This window comes from Mytilus californianus, unplaced genomic scaffold (assembly GCF_021869535.1).
Source record: "Mytilus californianus isolate M0D057914Y unplaced genomic scaffold, xbMytCali1.0.p SCAF_5, whole genome shotgun sequence".
Taxonomy (NCBI): Eukaryota; Metazoa; Mollusca; class Bivalvia; order Mytilida; family Mytilidae; genus Mytilus; species Mytilus californianus.
Genome location: NW_026262701.1, coordinates 8,622,896 through 8,647,347, shown reverse-complemented (window position 1 = coordinate 8,647,347; position 24,452 = coordinate 8,622,896). Strand labels below are relative to the sequence as shown.

General features: G+C 31.5%; 1 protein-coding gene across 1 annotated transcript; it reads left to right on the top strand.

Moving 5' to 3' along the window:
* The first annotated feature begins 782 nt into the window (after positions 1–782).
* On the top strand, positions 783–23,476 carry LOC127702473 (sodium/potassium-transporting ATPase subunit alpha-like). The gene is made up of 19 exons (XM_052206680.1): positions 783–981; positions 10,748–10,927; positions 11,390–11,593; positions 12,161–12,274; positions 12,783–12,917; positions 13,218–13,335; positions 13,645–13,913; positions 14,165–14,363; positions 14,703–14,814; positions 14,945–15,270; positions 15,804–15,979; positions 16,229–16,365; positions 16,541–16,758; positions 17,055–17,156; positions 17,713–17,962; positions 18,159–18,333; positions 19,109–19,239; positions 21,285–21,386; positions 21,927–23,476. Exons 1-19 carry the CDS (start codon positions 949–951, stop codon positions 22,045–22,047), a joined length of 3,102 nt encoding a protein of 1,033 aa, XP_052062640.1. The 5' UTR covers positions 783–948; the 3' UTR covers positions 22,048–23,476.
* Positions 23,477–24,452: the final 976 nt, after the last annotated feature.

Sequence of the window (24,452 nt, the reverse complement as noted above, 5' to 3'; positions counted from 1 at the left end):
ATCATGATTATCAAAATTATCAAAATAATTATGTAATAACAGTTGGAAGTTCTATCAATTAACAAGTCAGTGTCAAAGGGAAATAAAGCCGTAGTAAGTACAAAGATAGCTTTGAAAAATAAAATAACAATTACATTATCATATTTATTCAGACAGGATAATCCCCTTCAAGTTTTCAATGATGTCGTAACAATTCACCTGCAGGACACATCAAACATTGCATGATCTTACATAAATTAATTTGCCTGTGGATAAATTCCCTGTCCCTTTCAAGGTCCTAACCATTGTATGACAGTTTCATTCGCTATAAATCATAATTTATTACAGTGTAACCTTTTAATAAAAAAAAATCTGTTATTATAACTATTTATTGTGAAAATTCGTACGGTAAAATTTTGTTCATACTACAGAAAATTGTTTAGGCTCTGAAATGTCATGGGAACGTGTGCACATAAATTGAGGTTCAATGGTTTTATATGTTTAAAAAAATCAGTACACTTTCATCACAAGAAGACGAGGAAAAGGTTTCCAAATTATCATATAATTTATCTTGTGTCCTTTCATTATTGTGACATTGTAAAATAATTTTAGTCAAGGGCAAACGAACGTCCTTGCAAATACAAATACGTTCACCTGTAAAAGTGACACAAAATTTATTGCCGAGGGGCAAAAGGAGGCGTGGCAAAAAGATATTGCATTATCACGTGACTTCATAATTCTCTTTACTTTCGAATTATTAGTTCATGAAAATTCCTTTAGCGAATATAGGATAAAAGTAAAATTCTGTTCTTATTTTGAAATAAAACAATTTCAAATCTTAAGGAATTTTAGGTGATTATTTCGCAATTCCATTTAAAAATGTCAGAGTCAGTGTGTTGACGTCACAGAATTCGTAATTTTCATTGGTTCCTCAAATCAAGCTTTCCATTGCAGTGACCGTCGGACACGATGGCGTCGACGAAGGTTTCCAAGTCTAAAGAGGTAAATATTAACAATTTATAATATTTAAATGTTAAAGAAAATGGTAACTTCAACTCATGGCATGCCAGATTAACCATTATCATTTTTCTACTTTTATTTTAACAACACGCATCTTTGTAAAACGTTACGTTTTGTGGTATATTTGTAGCCGCCTCACTTGCATCTTTGTGCCGGTTCCCAAAATTTATTACCGTAATCTATCAAGTGTATTATGTTTAACAATTTTGGTTTAGGTCTGAGAATTACTATTTCAGTTATATTCATTGCATTGAGTCATATAACTCTATTCATTGGTAAATGTGTAGTGACCTACTTTTCACCCGGATCCATATTGATTGATTATGATGCATTTATCGATGCATTCCCATTTTTCCCCAAACAGCAAAAGCCTCATAACGTGAACTTTACTGAAGTTAACATCTACGATTTAATATTATTACTGAAACAAGTTCTGTAATACCTTTCAAAAGCCAGAAAAACATGGTTTATCAAAAGGTCATTTCTCTCACATTTTGGAGGTCATTTGACGTTTTTCACTGAACCATATCATACAGTATCAATTTCGTTTGTTCATGATAGTAGCATGTTACAAGTGTGTGGAAATAAGGTCTACGAAATATGGTTTTGTCTTAATTTATTTCTTAATAGCAATTATTGGTACAAATGTTTAGTTGGGGAACTGTACTTGTCATTATTTGTGCCATCTTTACTCAGTTGTCTTCATACTGTGTACCCATTGCCATTGATATAACTACAATGGACAATTTTGCATGGTAACTTTTAACTAGTTAAGAAGATCCTTATCAATGGTTACCTTACCCAACATTGGGTATCAACTCAGTGATAAAAAAACTGATGAACTGATTTTAGCACCCCCAAACATACACTTTTACAGATTGTTTATTTTTGGCATTAATAGAATTAAAAGACGAGAAAGTGAGATGAAAGTATGTTTCTTCACTATTTCAAAGATTTAGAACTAAAAGGCAATTCACTCAAAACTCTGTAGACTACTTGATTGAACAATTTCACTCCACAAACCAACAGGGTTATGATAGACATCAAATTTAATTTGAAGAATAACATGCAATCAATTTAACTTAGCATTGAAATATGCACAAGATTAATGAAAAATATATAATTTTACTTAATCTCAAAGTTTTTAAAAATGAAAGTTTTTGTTTGTTACTTTCTTCAATTGAGCATTTTAAACTTTGTAGTTTTAAATTTCAAGTCAATATTTTAGTAAGTTCACCTGTCCGAAGTCCATATAGTCTATATAATAATAGATTATTTTAACTTTTAATTTGTAAAAAAAGAATAGTATAAAAAAAATATGACAAATTCAAAGACAATATTATACAATATATGCTGCAAATGTGATCGTTTGTCATCATAATGCATATTCAATTCTTTCCAGATTGTAACTTTGGTTTCATATATCTCAGCTACATGTACCTTTCCTTGAATTTATTATTTCAAAGACATATAATTACCAGTACAATTGCTGAATTAAGAATGGTTTAACCATGAATATTCAGGTATCAAGATAAAATGACTGAAGTTCGATTGAGTTTAGAACTTTAAGTGTTACATAGGTTTAGAAGGCAGCCCCTAGACTCCTTGTTTGAAGCTTTCTGTCTCACTTTCCTCTGCTTTTTCATCTTCTTGAATTAAAGATTCCTCCTACAACAAAACTTTTGAAAGTCCTGATTAACAAGAGGCGGATTTAGGGGGGTTGTGGGAAAATTTTAGTTGGTTATATAGGAAATCACTGAAGCGTGACGGGATCGGGCCCCCACTTATGAAAATTTTGTGGATCCGCCACTGTTAACTTGATAAAGTTTTGACCATCAATCTATCTTTATGAAGTTATATCTTATGCTGATATCTGGTTTGGATCTAAATAATTCTAGCACCAGCTTGAGTGAATTCCTTGTTATGCTATCTCTGCATTGAAGACCACAAATGAACATATTACAGACTATAAAAGACAAAGAAGACTAACAAATATCATATTTTGTCAGACAACAATTTTGAATACCACAATATGAAAATAAGATGTGGTATGATTGCCAGTGAGATAACTCTCAACCAGACCAAATTACAGAAGATAGCAACTATAGATCAACTATGAGCAAACCCATACCACATAGCAAGCTACAATGTACATGTATAAAAAGCCCTGAAATGACAAATGTTAAAAAAATAACCAAACAAGAAAACTAACAGTCTGATTTATATCCATGTACAAGTTCTTTTATCTAGGGGTTTGAATAATGTACATATGACATATAAAATATTTGTTTGTACATACAAATTAATAGATGGCCATTGGGATTCTCTTATTCTATCAATTGTATATTGTATATTGGTATGACGTTGGCGTCGTAGTCCGAAGACACATTGGTTTTCACACTCTTACTTTAGTTTAAGTGAATGGATCTCTATGACATTTTACCATAAGGTTCAATACCACAAAAGAAAGGTTGGGATTGTTTTTGGGGGTTATGGTACCAACAGTTAAGGAATAAGGGGCCAAAAATAAGCATTTTTGTAACTTCCAGACATAACTTGTATGTTAGTGTATGGATCTCTCTGACATTGTACCACAAAGTTCCATATCACACAGGGAATGCTGGGATTGATTTTGGGGGTAATTGCCTCAAAATATTAGGAATTAGGGGCAAAAAACAAGCATTTTTCTAGTTTCATGACAATAACTTGTGTGTAAGTGTATGGATCTTTCTGAAATTGTACTACAATGTTCCATATCACAAAGGGAAAGCTGGAATTGAGTTTGGGGGTAATTGCCCAAAACATTTAGGAATAAGGGGCCAAAAATAAGCATTTTTCTAGTTTCCAGACAATAAATTGTGTTCAAGTGTATGGATCTCTCTGAAATTGTACTACAAGGTACCATACCACAAAGGGAAGGCTGGGATTGATTTTGGGGGTAAATACTTCAAAATTTTAGGAATTAGGGGCCAAAAAAGGGGCAAAAAACAAGCATTTTTCTAGTTTCAGGACAATAACTTGTGCGTAAGTGTATGGATCTTTATGAAATTGTACTACAAGGTTCCATATCACAAAGGGAAAGCTGGGTTTGAGTGGGGGTAATTGCCCTAAACGTTTAGGAATTTGGGGCCAAAAAACAAGCATTTTTCTAGTTTCCAGACAATAACTTGTGTTCAAGTGTATGGATCTCTCTGAAATTGTACTGCAGGTACCATACCACAAAGGGAAGGCTGGGATTGAGTTTGGGGGTGATGAATCATAAGGGGGTTCAAAAAATTTGGGGGGGGGATTTTTTTTTCCTTAAAATTTTCCATTTTAAATTGGTTATTTCTGATTTATATATAAAAGCAAATAATAATGATATGGTTTGAATAGGTAAATTAAAATTTTTTAAGTTCTTAGACCACATTCATTCTGTGTCATAAACCTGTGCTGTGTCAAATATTTAATCACAGTTCAAATTCAGTGCTGTATCAAGCTTGAATGTTGTGTCCATACTTGCCCCAACTGTTCAGGGTTCGACCTCTGCGGTCGTATCAAGCTGTGCCCAGAGAAGTATTTTATTTATTATTGTGGCAGGTAGATCCGTAGACGGAAAACTTTCCCTATCCAAACGCATATACCCTCTGATTTTTGGGAAACGTCCAATATATATTTTTATAATTGATTATTCAAATAAATTATTGATACATTCTAATCTTGATATAGTGTAAATTGTACTCTGAAAGCATTTTTTTGTACCATGTATAATATAGATAAGATAAATAAAGTTAAGAATTAAAAAACACATGGCATAACTAAATGCTAACAAGAGCAGTAGATATTTGCACTGAAAATATCTGATTTGTTCATATATCTTAGTGCATGATTTGTGAGGAAATATGTTTGAGATAAACATTTAGGTAGATTATTGATTCTTTCGGTAGAGTAACTGGCTTATTTTCAATAAGTTTTAAGATTAATTTTCATAGTAGGTAATGTAGATCAATATCAGACAAGCAGATAATTGATCCTGTGTTTCTCATTATGCTTTTATAGTGAAAAACTTCAATCACTCTCCTGGCAGCTAAGTTCACATCAGTTATTACCATGAATTGTCTAGTGCATCAATAAAGTCTACATGTGCATTTGCATCCCCCTTTTAGTCTTCACTTAATTTGAAGTTAAAAATATATCTTTAAAACTTTAATAAAATATTATGTATAATACTGGTTGGTTGTGGGAATTATTATACACAATGTCAACCTTTATGACATAATGTCCTTTGTTTGGGGTTTATCTTAAGGTATTGATGATGTAATGTTTACATAAAGTGTGATAAACTATTACATGAATTTAACAAATTTATGTAGAAAAAAAGATAATGAGATTGTTGATCACAATAGTGTAGTGATTTAAAGATCTTTTTCTTGTTACATAAAAACATGGATAAGTAATGATAAGTAGAATGTTGTGCTTGATTGGTTAAACATTTTGTTTGGAACATAAGCATCATCATTTGCATTTGCTAAATATTTTAAAGGAAAATGAATCAAATATTTATGATATTTTGATATCAGTTGTTTATAAAGTAAAGTTGTGTACATTGTATGTGTACTTATCATCAAACAAATAAGGTTAACTGGCAGTGTGTCTTTAAGGTCAACATTCTGATTCAACACAGAGTTAGAATGATCACACAGATTTATTATCCTTTTGTACAATATAAGATGAATGCTATTGAAGACACTGAATCCACATTAATCACCCGCATTTATAGTTTTTAAGTTCAGCAGTCTTGTATTTGATCATCTAATTTTTTAATATTATGAAAGCAAGCATGTATCAAGTATCCTCATTGTGAATGTTATTATCAATGCCCTGACATTATAGCAAGCATGTATCAAGTATCCTCATTGTGAATGTTATTATCAATGCCCTGACATTATAACAAGCATGTATCAAGTATCCTCATTGTGAATGTTATTATCAATGCCCTGACATTATAGCAAGCATGTATCAAGTATCCTCATTGTGAATGTTATTATCAATGCCCTGACATTATAACAAGCATGTATCAAGTATCCTCATTGTGAATGTTATTATCAATGCCCTGACATTATAGCAAGCATGTATCAAGTATCCTCATTGTGAATGATATTATCAATGCCCTGACATTATAACAAGCATGTATCAAGTATCCTCATTGTGAATGTTATTATCAATGCCCTGACATAACAAGCATGTATCAAGTATCCTCATTGTGAATGTTATTATCAATGACCTGACATTACAACAAGCATGTAACAAGTATCCTCATTGTGAATGTTATTTTATCTATGCCCTGACATTATAACAAGCATGTAACAAGTATCCTCATTGTGAATGATATTGTCTATGCCCTGGCATTATAACAATCATGTATTCTCATTGTGAATGATATTATCTATGCCCTGACATTATAACAAGCATGTAACAAGTATCCTCATTGTGAATGTTATTATCAATGCCCTGACATTATAACAAGCATGTATCAAGTATCCTCATTGTGAATGTTATTATCAATGACCTGACATTACAACAAGCATGTAACAAGTATCCTCATTGTGAATGTTATTTTATCTATGCCCTGACATTATAACAAGCATGTAACAAGTATCCTCATTGTGAATGATATTGTCTATGCCCTGGCATTATAACAATCATGTATTCTCATTGTGAATGATATTATCTATGCCCTGACATTATAACAAGCATGTAACAAGTATCCTCATTGTGAATGTTATTATCTATGCCCTGACATTATAACAAGCATGTAACAAGTATCCTCATTGTGAATGATATTGTCTATGCCCTGGCATTATAACAATCATGTATTCTCATTGTGAATGATATTATCTATGCCCTGACATTATAACAAGCATGTAACAAGTATCCTCATTGTGAATGTTATTATCTATGCCCTGACATTATAACAAGCATGTAACAAGTATCCTCATTGTGAAGGTTATTCATTATCAATGCCCTGACATTATAACAAGCATGTAACAAGTATCCTTATTGTGAATGTTATTATCTATGCCCTGACATTATAACAAGCATGTAACAAGTATCCTCATTGTGAAGGTTATTCATTATCAATGCCCTGACATTATAACAAGCATGTAACAAGTATCCTTATTGTGAATGTTATTATCCTGACATTATAACAAGCATGTGTCATCAGTGTTCCAGCTTGAATCTCAGGGCAGAAGGGTGCTAGTTGTCTGAAAGGGCACTTTAGCGTTATAACCCAGATTTTAAGGGCAATGTTGGACAGTGTATAAATTACCTTGAATATTGCTAGACTCAGCTGGAGAACATTAGTTGTATTTAAACCATATTCAGAAATTAATGTGTTCTTGATGTTGGTTCCAGTAAGAATTTTTTTTCATCAAATTATCATACCATTAAGAAAAGCATATCATTTTGATGTTAATCTAAACAAACTTGTACATTTGGTATGGAAAATAATCATCAGAAATTTCAATGTTTTATAACTTATACCAGTGTTCCCGCCTGCCCTAAATAGAAGGGCGGCCCGCCCTTGGTGCCCTTACCCCAGCCCTTCTGCCCTCCAAAGTAAAAGAATGCACCCCTCTGCCTTTTCAAAAAAATAAAATTTTCAAATTTCATGCCTACCGGCGTTTCCGGTAAAATTGTTACCTGATTGTGTAACACTAATTAACTGACAATGGGATTAAGTTAAATACCTAGTGCTTTGGCAGTTTAATCACCTTTGTTAATGATTGTTTACTGCTAATTAGTGGATTTAAGATAATTGAACAAATACTAGATATTTAATACAGAATGAAATGTCCACATGTTATCCATTTGTAATGTTTATGTACAGCATGTACACCTGAAAAAATTTATCTCAGTAGGCATAACATAAAAAATAAAATCTTAAACAATTTTAAAGGCATACATAGTTTTGACTTAATTGGTAAAAAATGTTTTGTTTCATAACCATGAGTATGAAATTTAAAGAGGAATCAAAGAAATTTGTACTTTGAACATAACAAGATTCACTTCCTGTTTTTAATACTTCTTGTATTTTATAATCCTCCTGACATAGGAGCACTCAACAAAGTTATTTTTGACAATGATGGAGAAAAAAGTAACTGTTTATACCTTCTGCAATATATAATAGCATCAATATAAAATATGATTATCTCCTGTCTCACCTGTTATAATTATAAAACTCCTTACTGAGGAGTACTTTGGTGTGCACTTAAAAATATTTTTTTGTAACAATTCAAATGATAATAAATAACTCTCAATAACATATATACTATATGTTTGAACAAGTTATTTAAATGTAGATAATTTAATTACATTCAACATTCAATTTTGCATGTATAACTCCATCTTTCAAAACTACTTGTTTATTTTGGTATAAGTTATAAAACATTGAAATTTCTGATGATTATTTTCCATACCAAATGTACAAGTTTGTTTAGATTAACATCAAAATGATATGCTTTGCTTCATGGTATGATAATTTGATGGAAAAAAAAATCTTACTGGAACCAACATCAAGAACACATTAATTTCTGAATATGGTTTAAATACAACTAATGTTCTCCAGCTGAGCCTAGCAATATTCAAGGTAATTTATACACTGTCCAACATTGCCCTTAAAATCTGGGTTATAACGCTAAAGTGCCCTTTCAGACAACTAGCACCCTTCTGCCCTGAGATTCAAGCTGGAACACTGTATACCAAAATAAACAAGTAGTTTTGAAAGATGGAGTTATACATGCAAAATTGAATGTTGAATGTAATTAAATTATCTACATTTAAATTACTTGTTCAAACATATAGTATATATGTTATTGAGAGTTATTTATTATCATTTGAATTGTTACAAAAAATTATTTTTAAGTGCACACCAAAGTGCTCCTCAGTAAGGAGTTTTATAAATATAACAGGTGAGACAGGAGATAATCATATTTTATATTGATGCAATTATATATTGCAAAAGGTATAAACAGTTACTTTTTTCTCCATCATTGTTAAAAATAACTTGTTGAGTGTTCCTATTCAGGAGGATTATAAAATACAAGAAGTATTAAAAACAGGAAGTGAATCTTGTTATGTTCAAAGTACAAATTTCTTTGATTCCTCTTTAAATTTCATACTCATGGTTATGAAACAAAACATTTTTTACCAATTAAGTCAAAACTATGTATGCCTTTAAAATTGTTTTAGATTTTATTTTTTATGTTATGCCTACTGAGATAAATTTTTTCAGGTGTACATGCTGTACATAAACATTACAAATGGATAACATGTGGACATTTCATTCTCTATTAAATATCTAGTATTTGTTCAATTATCTGAAATCCACTAATTAGCAGTAAACAATCATTAACAAAGGTGATAAAACTGCCAAAGCACTAGGTATTTAACTTAATCCCATTGTCAGTTAATTAGTGTTACACAATCAGGTAACAATTTTACCGGAAATGCCGGTAGGCATGAAAATTGAAAATTTTATTTTTTTGAAAAGGCAGAGGGGTGCATTCTTTTACTTTGGAGGGCAGAAGGGCGGGGGTAAGGGCAATAAGGGCGGGCCGCTCTTCTATTTAGGGCAGGCGGGAACACTGGTCATGTATCCTCATTGTGAATGATATTATCTATGCCCTGACATTATAACAAGTTAAATAACATTCATCACAAATTTTTCAAATGCATTTAAGTTACTGTAACTGCTTCAAAAATCTGCTACAAGCAAAAAATATTTTGATTCCCAAAACAGTTTTTGTGTACACTATGGTTTAAATTTGAATTGAAGGTGGTTAATATATTCAACTCATTATTGAAGACACAATGTTAAATTATTCATCAGTGTACTGATCTTAGACATAATGTAATAAAAGGTCTGTCAATTTATCACAGCAGGTCATAATTGATTATAATATTATTTGTCTGGGGCTTTAAATATTTTTATAAACCTTCCATTTTTAATTGGGATACAAATTTATATAATACAATGTAGATCTCAATTGAATTTCAAGCAAAGCAATTTTTACATGTAACTTTAACTTCATAGACATGGTATTTTAAGAGAGATACTGACAACTTATGAAATAAAAATGCAAACACAAAACATGTATAACTACAGTTTAGGTTATTTTTAACCTATAGTTAACTTAAGAACTGATTTCATGTTAGCATCTTACCCCAACGGTTTGGTTCAAACTTAAAGACTTTAATAATAAGACTTTTGTATGTATGCAATTTTTTTGGAATAATACAAAGCAGTTAAGAATACATCAGTTAGAAGAAAAAACAATGAATGTTGCACATACAAAATCTAATTTATCTCATTCTGTTTAATTGATTGGTTGAAATGTAAAATCAAAATGGATATGAAAACAAACTTTTACTTGCATTAAATTTTCTGGGGAAAATTTTAAATAAAATCCATCTTTGAGGAACAATTCATATGCTGAAAACTTAATTTAATAATAAACCCTTTTATATAGGATCAGGGTAACAAATTATTGATAAGGCTAAATTGATCAAAAAAGACCTTTTAAAATTCCATATGTGAAATCAGCAATATGTTGACAAGAAATAAACAAAAATGGTACCTTTGTTGACTGCATTAAACAGTCTAATTAGTCTACCTTGATTCACCTTTCCTTGCCATACAAAAACATTTTTTTACAATGATATAGAGATTGCAGAAGTTTACAATTATATCTATATTTGTTTGTAGGACAAGAGGGCAGACAGCTACAGATATGCTGTCACACCTGGTGGAGATGATGGCAAGAAAAAGTCCAAAAAGACAAAGAAGAAGGAAAATCTTGATGAACTTAAACAAGAACTTGAAATGGATGAGCATAAAATACCACTTGAAGAATTATATGAAAGACTAGGATCTGATCCCAATTCGGTATACATCTATTTAAACTTTAAACATTACATAATAAATTAAAAACAGGAAGACCAGAAAATGTTGTCTGACCAGACTAAAGAGGTTTATATATAGCAGCATTTTATTTGTTAGTCAGTCAGGTAGCTGGTACATGTATTTATGCACCATTCCATCCAGGATTTGATCAGGGCAAAGTTCTAATCTAAAAAGGGTATTTTAGCCATAGGCACCCTTCTCTGCAAAATAAACCTTAATATCACACAAGGTGCATTTTAGAGAAAAAGACTTGGTCGCATTCTTCTGTTAAAAATTGATTCCTCGGGTGTCTATCCTACTGAAACTTGTTATGTCACAAATCTACATGAAACTATCTACAAAACAGTATATAACAAGTCTTGTTTCTGCTGTCAGAATCATTCATAGCAGGCCTTTTTAGTACGTCAGCAGCAAAATAATAAAATATTGTTTTTTTTCTTGCAGGGTTTGAGTTTAGAAGAAGCAAAACGTATTTTAGAAAGAGATGGTCCAAATGCTCTAACGCCGCCACCTACGACTCCGGAGTGGGTGAAGTTTTGTAAACAATTGTTTACTGGGTTCTCGTTACTATTGTGGATAGGAGCTATTTTATGTTTTATAGCTTATTCTATTCAAGCTTCTCAAGATGAAAGTCCACCAGGTGATAATGTAAGTATACTGAAATCATATAAGATCAGAGTTTCTATGTTTACATGTAGGATTAACAAAAAACATTAGATTTTTTTATTTTACTTGTAGTTAATCAATGGTTCAGAAAAATAAATGTAGCCTAGACATTTCCTTATATTGAAAAACCATATATCACTTTTCTTAGTTGAAGTCGATGACATTGGCTTTAGAGATCATCACTTTATCACTCTGCTTGTCTGATAAAAACCCATATCAGTGTAGTTGCTTGATATTTAGAATTATGACAGAAAAAGTTTAAAGGACAATTTATGAAAAGAATGATATTAGAATACATGTATTTTGAAAAACTTCCATTAGTTATACATTCAACATAAAACAGGATAATCAAAATATACAAGATACGGGCATATTCGCCATCAGCTTGACCCCATTACCAGCAAACAGATATAAAATGTTGGTTAAACTAAATGGAAAGCATTTTCAATTTAATTTTTGAACAATATGAATATGTTATATATTAAAAAAGAATGTAAAAATGTAGGTGAAATAATTATAAAATGTGGTGTTTGGTTTTTTTTTTTCCAGTTATATTTAGGTGTTGTATTAACAGCTGTAGTAGTTGTCACTGGTTGTTTCTCTTATTACCAAGAAGCCAAAAGTTCTAGAATTATGGATTCCTTTAAAAACATGGTTCCACAAGTATGTATAAAAATGAGTATTTATAATACCATCAGTTTGTGTTTTGATTTGTAACTAGATGGGTTGAATGAACAGAAGAGAAAGTTTAAACATATAAACAAATCTTGATTTGCACGAACTCGAGTTAATATACAAAGGTTTTGCTCATGTACTGAAAGTGGCAACTTCTTATGGTTAGAGACACTTGTAATTACTGAAAGTGGCAACTTCTTTTAGTTAAGAGACACTTGGAATTATTATCATCTATGACCAATTGCTCTCTTGATTTAAACATATTTATGCACCTATACAAAAAACATAAATTAAAATTAGTTTTGTTTAGTTTGGGGATGTTTCTGCAAATATAACACTAAAACTATATTTCTTATGTCAAATTCTATTTTCATGTTAATTAAAAAAATTCAATGAGAAATGCATAAAAAAATCTGAATATAATTGAAAGCAACATAATAAAAAATAACAGATCATATATTTTGATTTTAAAAATTGATACATTTTTTTTTTGTAGTATGCAAGAGTACTCCGAAGTGGAAATACATATGAAATAAAAGCTGAAGAGATTGCATTAGGAGATATAGTTGACGTCAAATTTGGAGACAGAGTTCCTGCTGATGTCAGAGTAATTGTAGCTCACAGTTTCAAGGTTTGTCACTATAGATAATAATTGTAATGTTTGTTTGTTTGTTTTTTTTTTAAATTGGCTAATTTTGAAGTTAGACTAGAATGTGCCAATACAATAAAGAATGTCTGTATATATAGCTTATATTAAGCTGATATTCATAAATTTATATTTAAAAAATTAAATAAGATGAAAGTACTGTTAATCTAAATGTTTCTTTTAAACTTAAAGGCAAACATTACAGCAGCTAAATTTTGACTCTCAGAAAACAATCCAAGTTTTGTTAACAGTTTGATGACATTTTGTAAATGATTTGAATTACAGGTTGACAATTCCTCACTGACAGGAGAATCAGAACCACAGACCAGAAATGCTGACTTCACCAATGAAAATCCCCTAGAGACTAAGAATTTGGCTTTCTTCTCTACCAATGCTGTGGAAGGTATTATTTCCATAAATATTGCATTGAAAAACAAATCTGTATTGTTCACAAAATGTTTTTGGGGACTTGGACAAAATATAACTGTTCCCTATCTTTCAATGTTTTGCAGGATGTGTAATCTGTTCTCAAGTTTTGATGATAATACTAAAATAGAAACCTATTTATTTGAAGATAGGCCAACAAATGCTCGTAAATACATTTTAACAAGATCAAACGGTAGTAGGAAAACAAAGATACTTCATAAAAATGACAAAAAAAGGAATATTGAAGAAAGAATCATAATAGTGTGATTTTACAATTTCTTTACAGGAACATGTAGAGGTATTGTTGTAAGAACTGGTGACCTCACTGTGATGGGACGTATTGCTAACTTAGCCTCAGGATTGGATGTTGGAACAACACCTATTGCTAAAGAGATTGCTCATTTTATCCACATAATTACTGGTGTAGCTGTATTCTTAGGAGTGTCATTCTTTATCATTGCATTTATCTTGGGATATTTCTGGTTGGACGCTGTTATCTTCTTGATTGGTATCATCGTAGCTAATGTACCTGAAGGTCTCCTGGCAACTGTCACTGTAAGTTGTTCATTGTTATCAGAAGCAGTTTGAAATATGTCAGATTTATAATTGTGGTTTTATTTTTTTTCCTTCAATTAATATATTTGGAGGTCAAGTTAAAGGCAAGAATATTTTTGGGAGAAAAAATGAAATTTGTTGAACGGTTTGAGAAAGTGTCTGCTTAATTTAGTAATGAAACAGGTTTCCTAGTTTCTATAAAACTTGTGCTGAAGTGGTTCATTTCATTGAATAAAATGTTCTTGTTCTAGGTATGTTTGACACTGACAGCCAAACGTATGGCTAGCAAGAATTGTTTGGTAAAGAACTTGGAAGCTGTAGAGACTTTGGGATCCACATCAACCATTTGCTCAGATAAGACTGGTACCTTGACACAAAACAGAATGACAGTTGCTCACATGTGGTTTGATGGTAAAATTGTTGAGGCTGATACCAGTGATGATCAGACAAGTAAGTAAACAATAAAAACATATAACTAGTTTAAATTTCATGCTTTCTTTCTTTCACATGATTATAGGCAGAATGGCTTACATGTTACAAACTAAAGCTGAAATGAATAGAATACTTCTTTACTGTTTCTATGTTGTACCTACCTTAACAATTTTGATGGCACTTTTGGTTGATGATTAAACTGTGATTAGAATTGTTTCTAATTAAATGTTTGCCACATTTATTGGAGTATTAATTCCCTACTATAGTTGTATGTTTATTATTAAAAGTCTGATTTACTAGCTCATATCAGTTACATTAAGATAACAGAATTGAAGATGAAAACAAACTTCTTTTCAGATGCTACATACGGAAGAGCAGATGAGTCGTGGATGGCTTTGTCAAGAATTTCTATGTTGTGTAACCGTGCTGAATTTAAAGGAGGCCAAGATAATGTTCCTGTATTGAAGAGGTACAGTACTTTTGAATGTATAATACAACTGGTGGAATATTTCTCAATTATATTTTATATTAAATCACCCTTAAAGATATTGGCCAAGAGAAGAGGTATAACACCTAGTATAAAATTGTTTGTTTTTCAGAGAGTGTACTGGTGACGCATCAGAATCTGCTTTATTGAAGTGTGTTGAATTGTCTATTGGAAAAGTAACAGAATTTAGAGGCAAGCACAAGAAAATCTGTGAAATTCCCTTCAATTCTACCAACAAATACCAAGTATCTATTCATGAGACAAATAATCCCAATGATCCACGATATCTCTTAGTGATGAAAGGTGCACCTGAAAGAATCCTTGACAGATGTGGAAGTGTCTTGTTTCAAGGTAAAGAGATTCCATTGGACGACAACTTCAGGGAATATTTCAACACTGCCTACATGGAATTAGGAGGTCTTGGAGAAAGAGTATTGGGTAAGTTTATTGAGAAATAGTAAAAACATTTACAAGTTCAAAACTAATTATATGTTTTCTTTATCTAAAGTAGATCCTATTTAGATAGTTATATCTAAGTTTATATTGTTGATATTATTTTTAGTTGAGTAAATACTTGTATGAGAATTTATTTTTAAGTTTTTGCAGTCAATTTATATTGACATAATAATTATACACATTAAATCCTTTGACATTACTTTTTATTGACAAAATAGCTTTATTGTCCTAATAAAATACTATGTTGACATATTCAAAGCAGATAGTTCTATTAGAATCAAAAACTAACTACAAAGATATAATATGAATCTGAAGCCCTTTTCACAAAAAATCTTAAGTGTAAAATTTATCGTAAGTCTAAAATATTCCTCAACAATTCAACTAAATATTTTTTATCGTAAGATTAATTTTACACTTAAGATTTTTTGTGAAAAGGGCTACAGGTATCTGTGTGAAATACTACTTACTGATTGCTAAAGAAAACATGGATTTAAATAAGAATTTTTTGTTTGTAGGATTCTGTGATTATTTCTTGCCATCTGATCAGTACCCTATGGGATATTCATTTGACTCTGAAGAACAGAATTTCCCATTGTCTGGTCTTAGATTTGTTGGACTAATGTCTATGATTGATCCTCCTAGAGCTGCTGTACCCGATGCTGTAGGAAAATGTAGAAGTGCTGGTATTAAGGTGAGGAAAATTTTTCACAACATATGTCACTTTCACATTAGCACAATTAGAAATATACATATTTTTTTCATTAGAAGTTATTTTAAATTAACAATATTTTGAAAACACTTTCAAAGCCGCTGCTTTGTGATGCAAAAATTCTTTTAAAACTTAAGGGAATAAGATCTTTAATCTTTATGAATATGATTTAAAGAATAAATGATTTAGAAAATTGAAATGTTCAATACATTTGAAATGATTATTTTTTAGGTTATCATGGTTACTGGTGATCATCCAATCACAGCTAAGGCTATTGCTAAGGGTGTTGGTATCATTTCTGAAGGAAGCAAGACTGTTGAAGATATTGCAGCTGATCGTGGATGTCCAATTGAAGAGGTAGAACCAAGGTTAGTAGAAGGTTACTGCTTGAATTACTCAATATGAGGAAATTACGGTCTAATTAAAGTGGTCTTACTTTTAGAAAATATTTTTCTGTACATTCAGCAAGAATTCTAACTTTTTGGCATACAAATTGAATACATTAAAATTTTCAGTTTAACAAACTATGACTTTTGTTTACAGTGAAGCTACTGCAGCTGTTGTCCATGGTTCTGATCTTCGTGACATGACCCCAGCACAGATTGATGAGATCCTAAAGAACCATCCTGAGATTGTATTTGCCAGAACTTCACCACAACAGAAATTGATCATTGTAGAAGGTTGTCAGAGACAGGGACAGATTGTAGCTGTAACTGGAGATGGTGTCAATGATTCTCCTGCTCTCAAGAAAGCTGATATTGGTAAGAATTTGGTTTTCATTTCAAAAAATGTTATTGTCTTTCATGTAAAAGTTAAGGTTAAAGTACTTTTGTTCTTGAAATTAATATTTTATCAATGATTTTGTGGTTCAGCAAATTTTCACTGTACAAAATCTTGAATCCACTTTATTTTATTTATTTATCAAATATTGTAGATTTTTCTGGAGAAATGTTGTTTGATAGTAACAGGAGAAAACCATGCAGATCAGCCTGAAAAAGTATTTATACAACTTTTAAAGCTTTAGTTCCATATTACAAATTATTTTGCCTTTTTGCAGGTGTTGCTATGGGTATTGCTGGTAGTGATGTCAGTAAACAGGCAGCTGATATGATCTTGTTGGATGACAACTTTGCCTCCATCGTTACTGGTGTTGAAGAAGGTGTGTATAAATGAGCAACTTGGTCCAAGAAGTTCGTTATTTGATATATATATACTGTATTTTTCTCCTCCATATTTACACAGCAACAGTATAAAAAATAGATTTTTTTTCACCACTTGTCAAACTGGGCATGTTAATGCTTAGTACTCTTCCAGTGTTTGTTCATTGTGAAATACTACACACAAAACCAAAGATTGAGCAGCACTCACCCATAAAAAAATGGTTGAAATTCGGAGCACTAGAAGAGTAAGGCACCCATTATATCATTTAGTTTAAATAAAAAAATGAAATGATAAATTGCAGCCAATGAAGTCCTAAATTAATGTAATATATATATATGTAGCTACAACAGGTGGAACAAACATGGCCATCTGTGAGACAGATATTCCAGAAAAGTCAGTCAAAATTTTGAAAAGATAATTTCAACTTAATCATTCACTATACCTTCAGGAACTGACTGATTTTACTATGACTAGAAAGGGTTTATAGTTATTTGAATAAATATGGTATTACAGAAGAGATATATATTTTTCATTTTATTGTTTTATGTTTACAGGTCGCTTGATTTTTGACAATTTGAAGAAGTCTATTGCCTACACTTTGACCTCCAACATTCCTGAAATTTCGCCATTCTTGTTCTTCATCTTATTGGATATTCCCCTGCCACTAGGAACCATCACCATTCTTTGTATTGATTTGGGAACTGACATGGTACCAGCTATCTCCCTTGCTTATGAAGGACCAGAATCAGACATCATGAAGCGTGAACCTCGTGATCCAGTCAAGGACAAACTTGTAAATGAAAGGTAAGTCATGTATATATCTGTCATTGATTATTGAATAAAGAACTATTCTGTCTTCAAGTCCATAGTATAATGATATTTTATTACACAACACTGTTTTGTTTTCTCAATAAAGAAGAAAATAACTGTTTAAAGTTGATTGTTATATGTGGTAATTGTTTTGGGGAGCAATTTTAAGAATAAGTTAATTTGTTGACAGATTGATCAGTATGGCATATGGACAGATTGGTATGATCCAGGCTTCAGCTGGTTTCTTTGTATACTTTGTCATTATGGTAGAGAATGGATTCTGGGTATCCAGATTGTTAGGTCTTCGTGAGGAATGGGATTCCAAGGCTGTTAATGATCTACAGGATTCTTACGGACAGGAATGGGTAAGATTTTTATTTTTGTGAAATTTGAGGCTGAACTAGTCATAAGGAAATCCTGAAAAATAATTAAGAATTGAATGCATATTTATTTCTGAATATTTCGAAGTATCACTGTATGTGTGTAAATGTGCAAATAAAAAGCATTAAATTATTAAATAGCAGGCATGAGTCTAAGTAGTCTTAAATACATTTTGATAGTGTAAATAGTATATTATGCTTGAAGAAGTAATTTAATAAAGTTCAGTATAAGCTGTGTATTGATACCTACACTTTTTTCAAATGTTAAATACAAAGGGAGGGAATTCAAAGGAGAATTAAATGTAGAGGTTTAATCAGGTTGTGCTGCAAACCACTTTCCCATTGTCAATAACTAATTAAACTTGATTAGTTGATTATTTCATATTTTTAAAATTGGTTAGACAGGTAGAAGCATTTTATTGATGAGATTTTTGGCTTGTGGGTTAAAAAGTTAGAAACTTAACCAAACTGCATGTAAATCTCTTAAATAAATGCTTGAAAAGAGAGCTTCCAGCAGTTGCTTTGAAGGAACACTTGTAAATAGATTTGATTTAAAAGTTCACATGTGCATGCTTCCTTTGGTAATCGCTTCAGACTGGCTGGCTTAAAGCATCATTGCTGCTTAGATTATTTATTTTGCCCAAAGTAGTGGTGTTAAATAAAGAAATTGATCAAACATATAAAATTTACTCAAACATGCATAGTAAAGTTTAGTTTTAGTGTAAAAGTTCAGGGATTATTATTTGATATATTTTTTCAGACGTATGGACAGAGAAAGATTCTAGAATACACATGCCACACAGCTTTCTTCGTTTCCATTGTCGTAGTACAATGGGCTGATTTGTTGATCTGCAAGACTAGAAGATTGTCCATTGTTCAACAGGGATTGAAGTAAGTAATCAGTGTTAATTCTGTACAATTCAGTGTTTTCCCTAGAAAAGTTTTGATGCACGGTGGGGTCCATGGTAAATTTGAAGGGCACCACCCAGAACTATCATTACTATTGCATGGTAATTTTGAAGTGTGTTTTGCGCAAAACCTTGTTTGGTATCACATAATTAAATGAGGCTGAAAAGCAATGCCATTTTTGTCGAGCCTTCGACTTTTGTCGAAAAAGCGAGACATAGCGATCCTACATTCCGTCGGCGTCGTCGTCGTCGTCGTTGTCGTCGGCGGCGTCCACAAATATTCACTCTGTGGTTAAAGTTTTTGAAATTTTAATAACTTTCTTACACTCTCCTGGATTTCTACCAAACTTGGACAGAAGCTTGTTTATGATCATAAGATAATATTCAAAAGTAAATTTTGTAAAAAAAAAATTCCATTTTTTCCGTATTTTACTTATAAATGGACTTAGTTTTTCTGCCAAGAAACATTACATTCACTCTGTGGTTAAAGTTTTTGAAATTTTAATAACTTTCTTAAACTATCCTGGATTTCTACCAAACTTGGAAAGAAGCTTGTTTATGATCAAAAGATAGTATCCAGAAGTAAATTTTGTAAAAAAAAAATTCCATTTTTTCCGTATTTTACTTATAAATGGACTTAGTTTTTCTGCCAAGAAACATTACATTCACTCTGTGGTTAAAGTTTTTGAAATTTTAATAACTTTCTTAAACTATCCTGGATTTCTACCAAACTTGGAAAGAAGCTTGTTTATGATCAAAAGATAGTATCCAGAAGTAAATTTTGTAAAAAAAAAATTCCATTTTTTCCGTATTTTACTTATAAATGGACTTAGTTTTTCTGCCATGAAACATTACATTCACTCTGTGGTTAAAGTTTTTCGAAATTTTAATAACTTTCTTAAACTATCCTGCATTTCTACCAAACTTGGAAAGAAGCTTGTTTATGATCAAAAGATAGTATCCAGAAGTAAATTTTGTAAAAAAGTAAAAAAAAATCCATTTTTTCCGTATTTTACTTATAAATGGACTTAGTTTTTCTTCCAGTTAACATTACATACAGTCTGCACTTTAAGTTTTTAAAACATTTATTAGATTCATAAACTATCCTGGATTTTTACCAAACTTGGACAAAAGCTACTTACAATCAAAAGATAGTATAGAGAGGAATATTTTTATTAATTTTTTTCCTCATTTTTGTTGAGCCTGCGATTAACAGCAAAAGTAGGCGAGACACTGGGTTCCGCGGAACCCTTACGAATTTTTATCATTTTTGTCCTTTACTGTCCTTTTTTGGTGTCCAGCATCTTTACATGCATGACATGGTTAACATATCATATGCACTGATTGAGATTATGCTGCTATTTCTCTCTCCATTTTGGGTAGTTTCAGTTGACCCAGAAATGTAGCAAACACCTCTACCAATTTTAAGGAAATATTGCACTCTGCTTTCCCTTAATGGTTTGTATATGTCTTCGTCCATTTTTCACCTTTGCTTATAGGCGTTCACTGTTATATTCAAAGTGTGGTAGACATAAGGGGAGGGGAGGGGTCGGAAGGCACTTTTATTAAAATTTGACAGAATGTGGTTATTTAAGACAGATTAACAATTATATGTAATAATCGATAATAATTTTATGCATTGCCGGTTGAATAAAAATCGCCTTCCGACCACCACCCTCCATCATTTATTTCTAAAATTGCTGTAAAAAATACAATGGACTATTTCCATATTACCAAAATTAATGTGCAATGGGACCACTTTTCTAAAATAGCTTAGGGAAAACACAGCATTTTTTATTCTTCAAAGAGTTTTGTTCATTTCTTAAAAGAAATATATGTTTTTGCTATTTAATGCTTCTTTACACTGTTAGTAAACTGATATTTTATGTGTAAAATGCTACGCATAAGTTTTAACAAGACAAAATGCAAAATTGAGTTTTGTAAAATTATATTTTAAGTAAATAACTTACTTTACTTTTTCAGACAATTATAGTGCATATATTTAATATAATACTTGTTTCTTTCCAGGAATCACCATATGACATTCGGCTTGTTCTTTGAGACTGCACTAGCTGCATTTATGACTTATTGTCCAGGATTGGATAAGGGACTTCGTATGCAAAACCTCAGGTATGTACTTGTTTTCACAGCTGTTTGATTGTCCAGAAGACTATAGTAAATGAATCAAATTAGTTCAACAGAAAGGATAATGGTCTATTGCATTAAAGTTTCTCGACCAAAGCCAGATGCTCTTAATGGTCAGTTTGGTTTAGAAAATGTACTTATCTGTGTAACTATGTAGAACTACAGCTAAAACAGTTGTTTTCAAGGTGTTTGAATTGTGGTGGTTTTGTCACTAAAATTGATTATGTGGAGAATAGTTTTTGTGATTTCGAGTTGTAGAAATTTCTTTTCTTTAAATTTATGTTAATTTTCATTACAGTTTTAATCTTATTGATGATATCTATCCACAAATTATAGCAATTTAAAATGAAAATTTCTGTACCTAGAGTATTCAAGCCTTGGTTCAAAGAATTTCACACATTTCTTAAACCAATATGAGTGCCTTAGAAAAAAAAAGTATTGATATCAAATATAATCTCTGGTAAATATTTTTGCCCCCACAATGTATTTGCACTAATTATAATATTTCTATTTTCTTCATTGCAGGGCCTCATGGTGGTTCCCAGCCATGCCATTCAGTTTAGCCATCTTTATATATGATGAAAGTAGAAAGTTTATACTGCGCCGAAACCCTGGTGGATGGGTAGAGAGAGAAACCTATTATTAAAAACAGTGTGTTGTAAAGAGACCTACACAAACTTTGTACTTAGTGATACAAAAATTTTAGATTTTTTTGAAAAGTGTCATTTTAAAGATGTTCTTAACTGAATTTTTATCCAGATCATTTTACCGTTTTAATATATTGTTGAAAATATTGTGAAAGATGCATGATTAAGACATGGAAGTAACAGGAAAATTTTTGCATTTAATAAAATGGTGATGAATGTATAGTAGTAAGAATTGATGAAGTTAAGTTTTTTTATGTTTTTCTTTTCCAATGATTTTGTGATTTATGCACACAGTGGTTATGTGTCATGTGTCATGTGATAAACCAACGTCATCTTCACACATATGTATGTTGTAAGATTTGTAAATACATCTTTTTTATTATTTTTAGAATCAGATTATTTTATTGTTCACATTCGACTAGAAATAAACATTTTAAATTGGAAATCTGGATTCATTCAGTTGAACAGTTGAAATTTGTATGTTTTGGTTGAATGTGTAAATGTCATGTAGAATGCGAAACTTTTATAGAAAGTAGTCTTTTACCAAAATGTTTTTTTGTATAATTGCTCACATATCTGTACATATAATCTGGCGAACATTCCACAAACATGAATTTCAAGGCATAATATATTCAGATACAGAAAAGCAGTTCAAATGAGAATTTTGACATAAAGCTGACAAAAAATTTGATTTAGTCAAGGGGATCATTATATGGAATAGAATCATATTATAGCAAAATTTATAGTTTTAAAATGGAATCTCATTTCTGATTGTTTGTTGGAAATATACAAGATAACAGCTGATGTCAGTCAAGGTTATAACTTAAATAAAAAGCATTTACTGTAATAGTTTGAAGGTCCTTTGTTGTCAGTGCAATAATGGTGACGGGGCTTTATAACAAAATCATTAAAATATATCTATATACATTGAACAGAGAGAAAAGTAGAGATAAAAAAAAAACATGCCTTTAGGGGGAATTAGTTTTGTATACTAAAATTTCTAAGAAGAGTTTAGAGTTACATATATCCAAGGTATATAACAAATTCTACAGGGGACCTTCAAATAATGTAGTACTTGTAAAATGTAGATTAGAAAAAGAATATGTGGCATGTTTAAAATATTCCCTATACTATCATCCTACCTGTATTATTAGATGAAAGTTCTAAACCCAAACTCTCAAAAACAGGTTAATTTTATTACATATGTATATACAAGTCTGAATTGGTTGTGACACTAATACATGCTACAGAGTATAGGTGATATTTTAAACAGAACTATTTCTAGGCAATACTCCAGAGCAATAAGATGCCTAAATTTTGAATCTCACGTGTCACATATCATCTGATTCATGTGAACCTGTTTTTGTACCTCAGATTCTTCTGGATGTATTACAGAATAAATTTCATTAAAAACTTTAAATAATGTAATATTTTGTTTTATGTTATTGTGTGTTACAGTTGTTTAATTCATTGTGTTGTCACACATAGCAGCCTGATTCTTTGATTTATGCCCAGTGACAGATCAGGAGGAAAACAAACAATAAAACTATTAGGGAATGTTTTACTTCACCTAGATAAGCATTTTGCGGTCGTATATTGGTATGACGTTGGCGTCTTCGTCTCCGGCGATGTCGTCGTCCGAAGACACATTGGTTTTCGCACTCTAACTTTAGTTTAAGTGAATGGATCTTTATGAAATTTTACCATAAGGTTCAATACCACAAAAGGAAGGTGGGTTATGGTACCAACAGTTAAGGAATTAGGGGCCAAAAATAAGCATTTTTGTAACTTCCAGACATAACTTGTGTGTTAGTGTATGGATCTCTCTGACATTGTACCACAAGGTTCCATATCACAAAGGGAAAGCTGGAATTGAGTTTGGGGGTAATTGCCCAAAACGTTAAGGAATAAGGGGCCAAAAATAAGCATTTTTCTAGTTTCCAGACAATTACTTGTGTTCAAGTGTATGGATCTCTCTGAAATTGTACTGCAAGGTACCATACCACAAAGGGAAGACTGGGATCGATTTTAGGGGTAATTGCCTCAAAATTTTAGGAACTAGGGGCCATAAAGGGGCAAAAAAACAAGTATTTTTCTAGTTTCAGGACAATAACTTGTGTGTAGGTGTATTGATCTTTATGAAATTGTTCTACAAGGTTCCATATCACAAAGGGAAAGCTGGGTTTGAGTTTGGGGGTAATTGCCCTAAACGTTTAGGAATTTAGGGCCAAAAAGGGGCCAAAAAACAAGCATTTTTCTAGTTTCCAGACAATAACTTGTGTTCAAGTGTATGGATCTCTCTGAAATTGTACTGCAAGGTACCATACCACAAAGGGAAGGCTGGGATTGAGTTTGGGGGTGATGAATCATAAGGGGGTTCAAAAATTTGGGGGGGGGATTATTT

Bases quoted from the DNA above. Each gene is read 5' to 3' on its own strand.
- LOC127702473 (XM_052206680.1), top strand. From the start codon at position 949: ATGGCGTCGACGAAGGTTTCCAAGTCTAAAGAG. The intron at 15,980-16,228 runs GTGAGGAAAATT...ATTATTTTTTAG, and splicing joins GTAGAAGTGCTGGTATTAAG to GTTATCATGGTTACTGGTGA. The intron at 18,334-19,108 runs GTAAGATTTTTA...ATATTTTTTCAG, and splicing joins ATTCTTACGGACAGGAATGG to ACGTATGGACAGAGAAAGAT.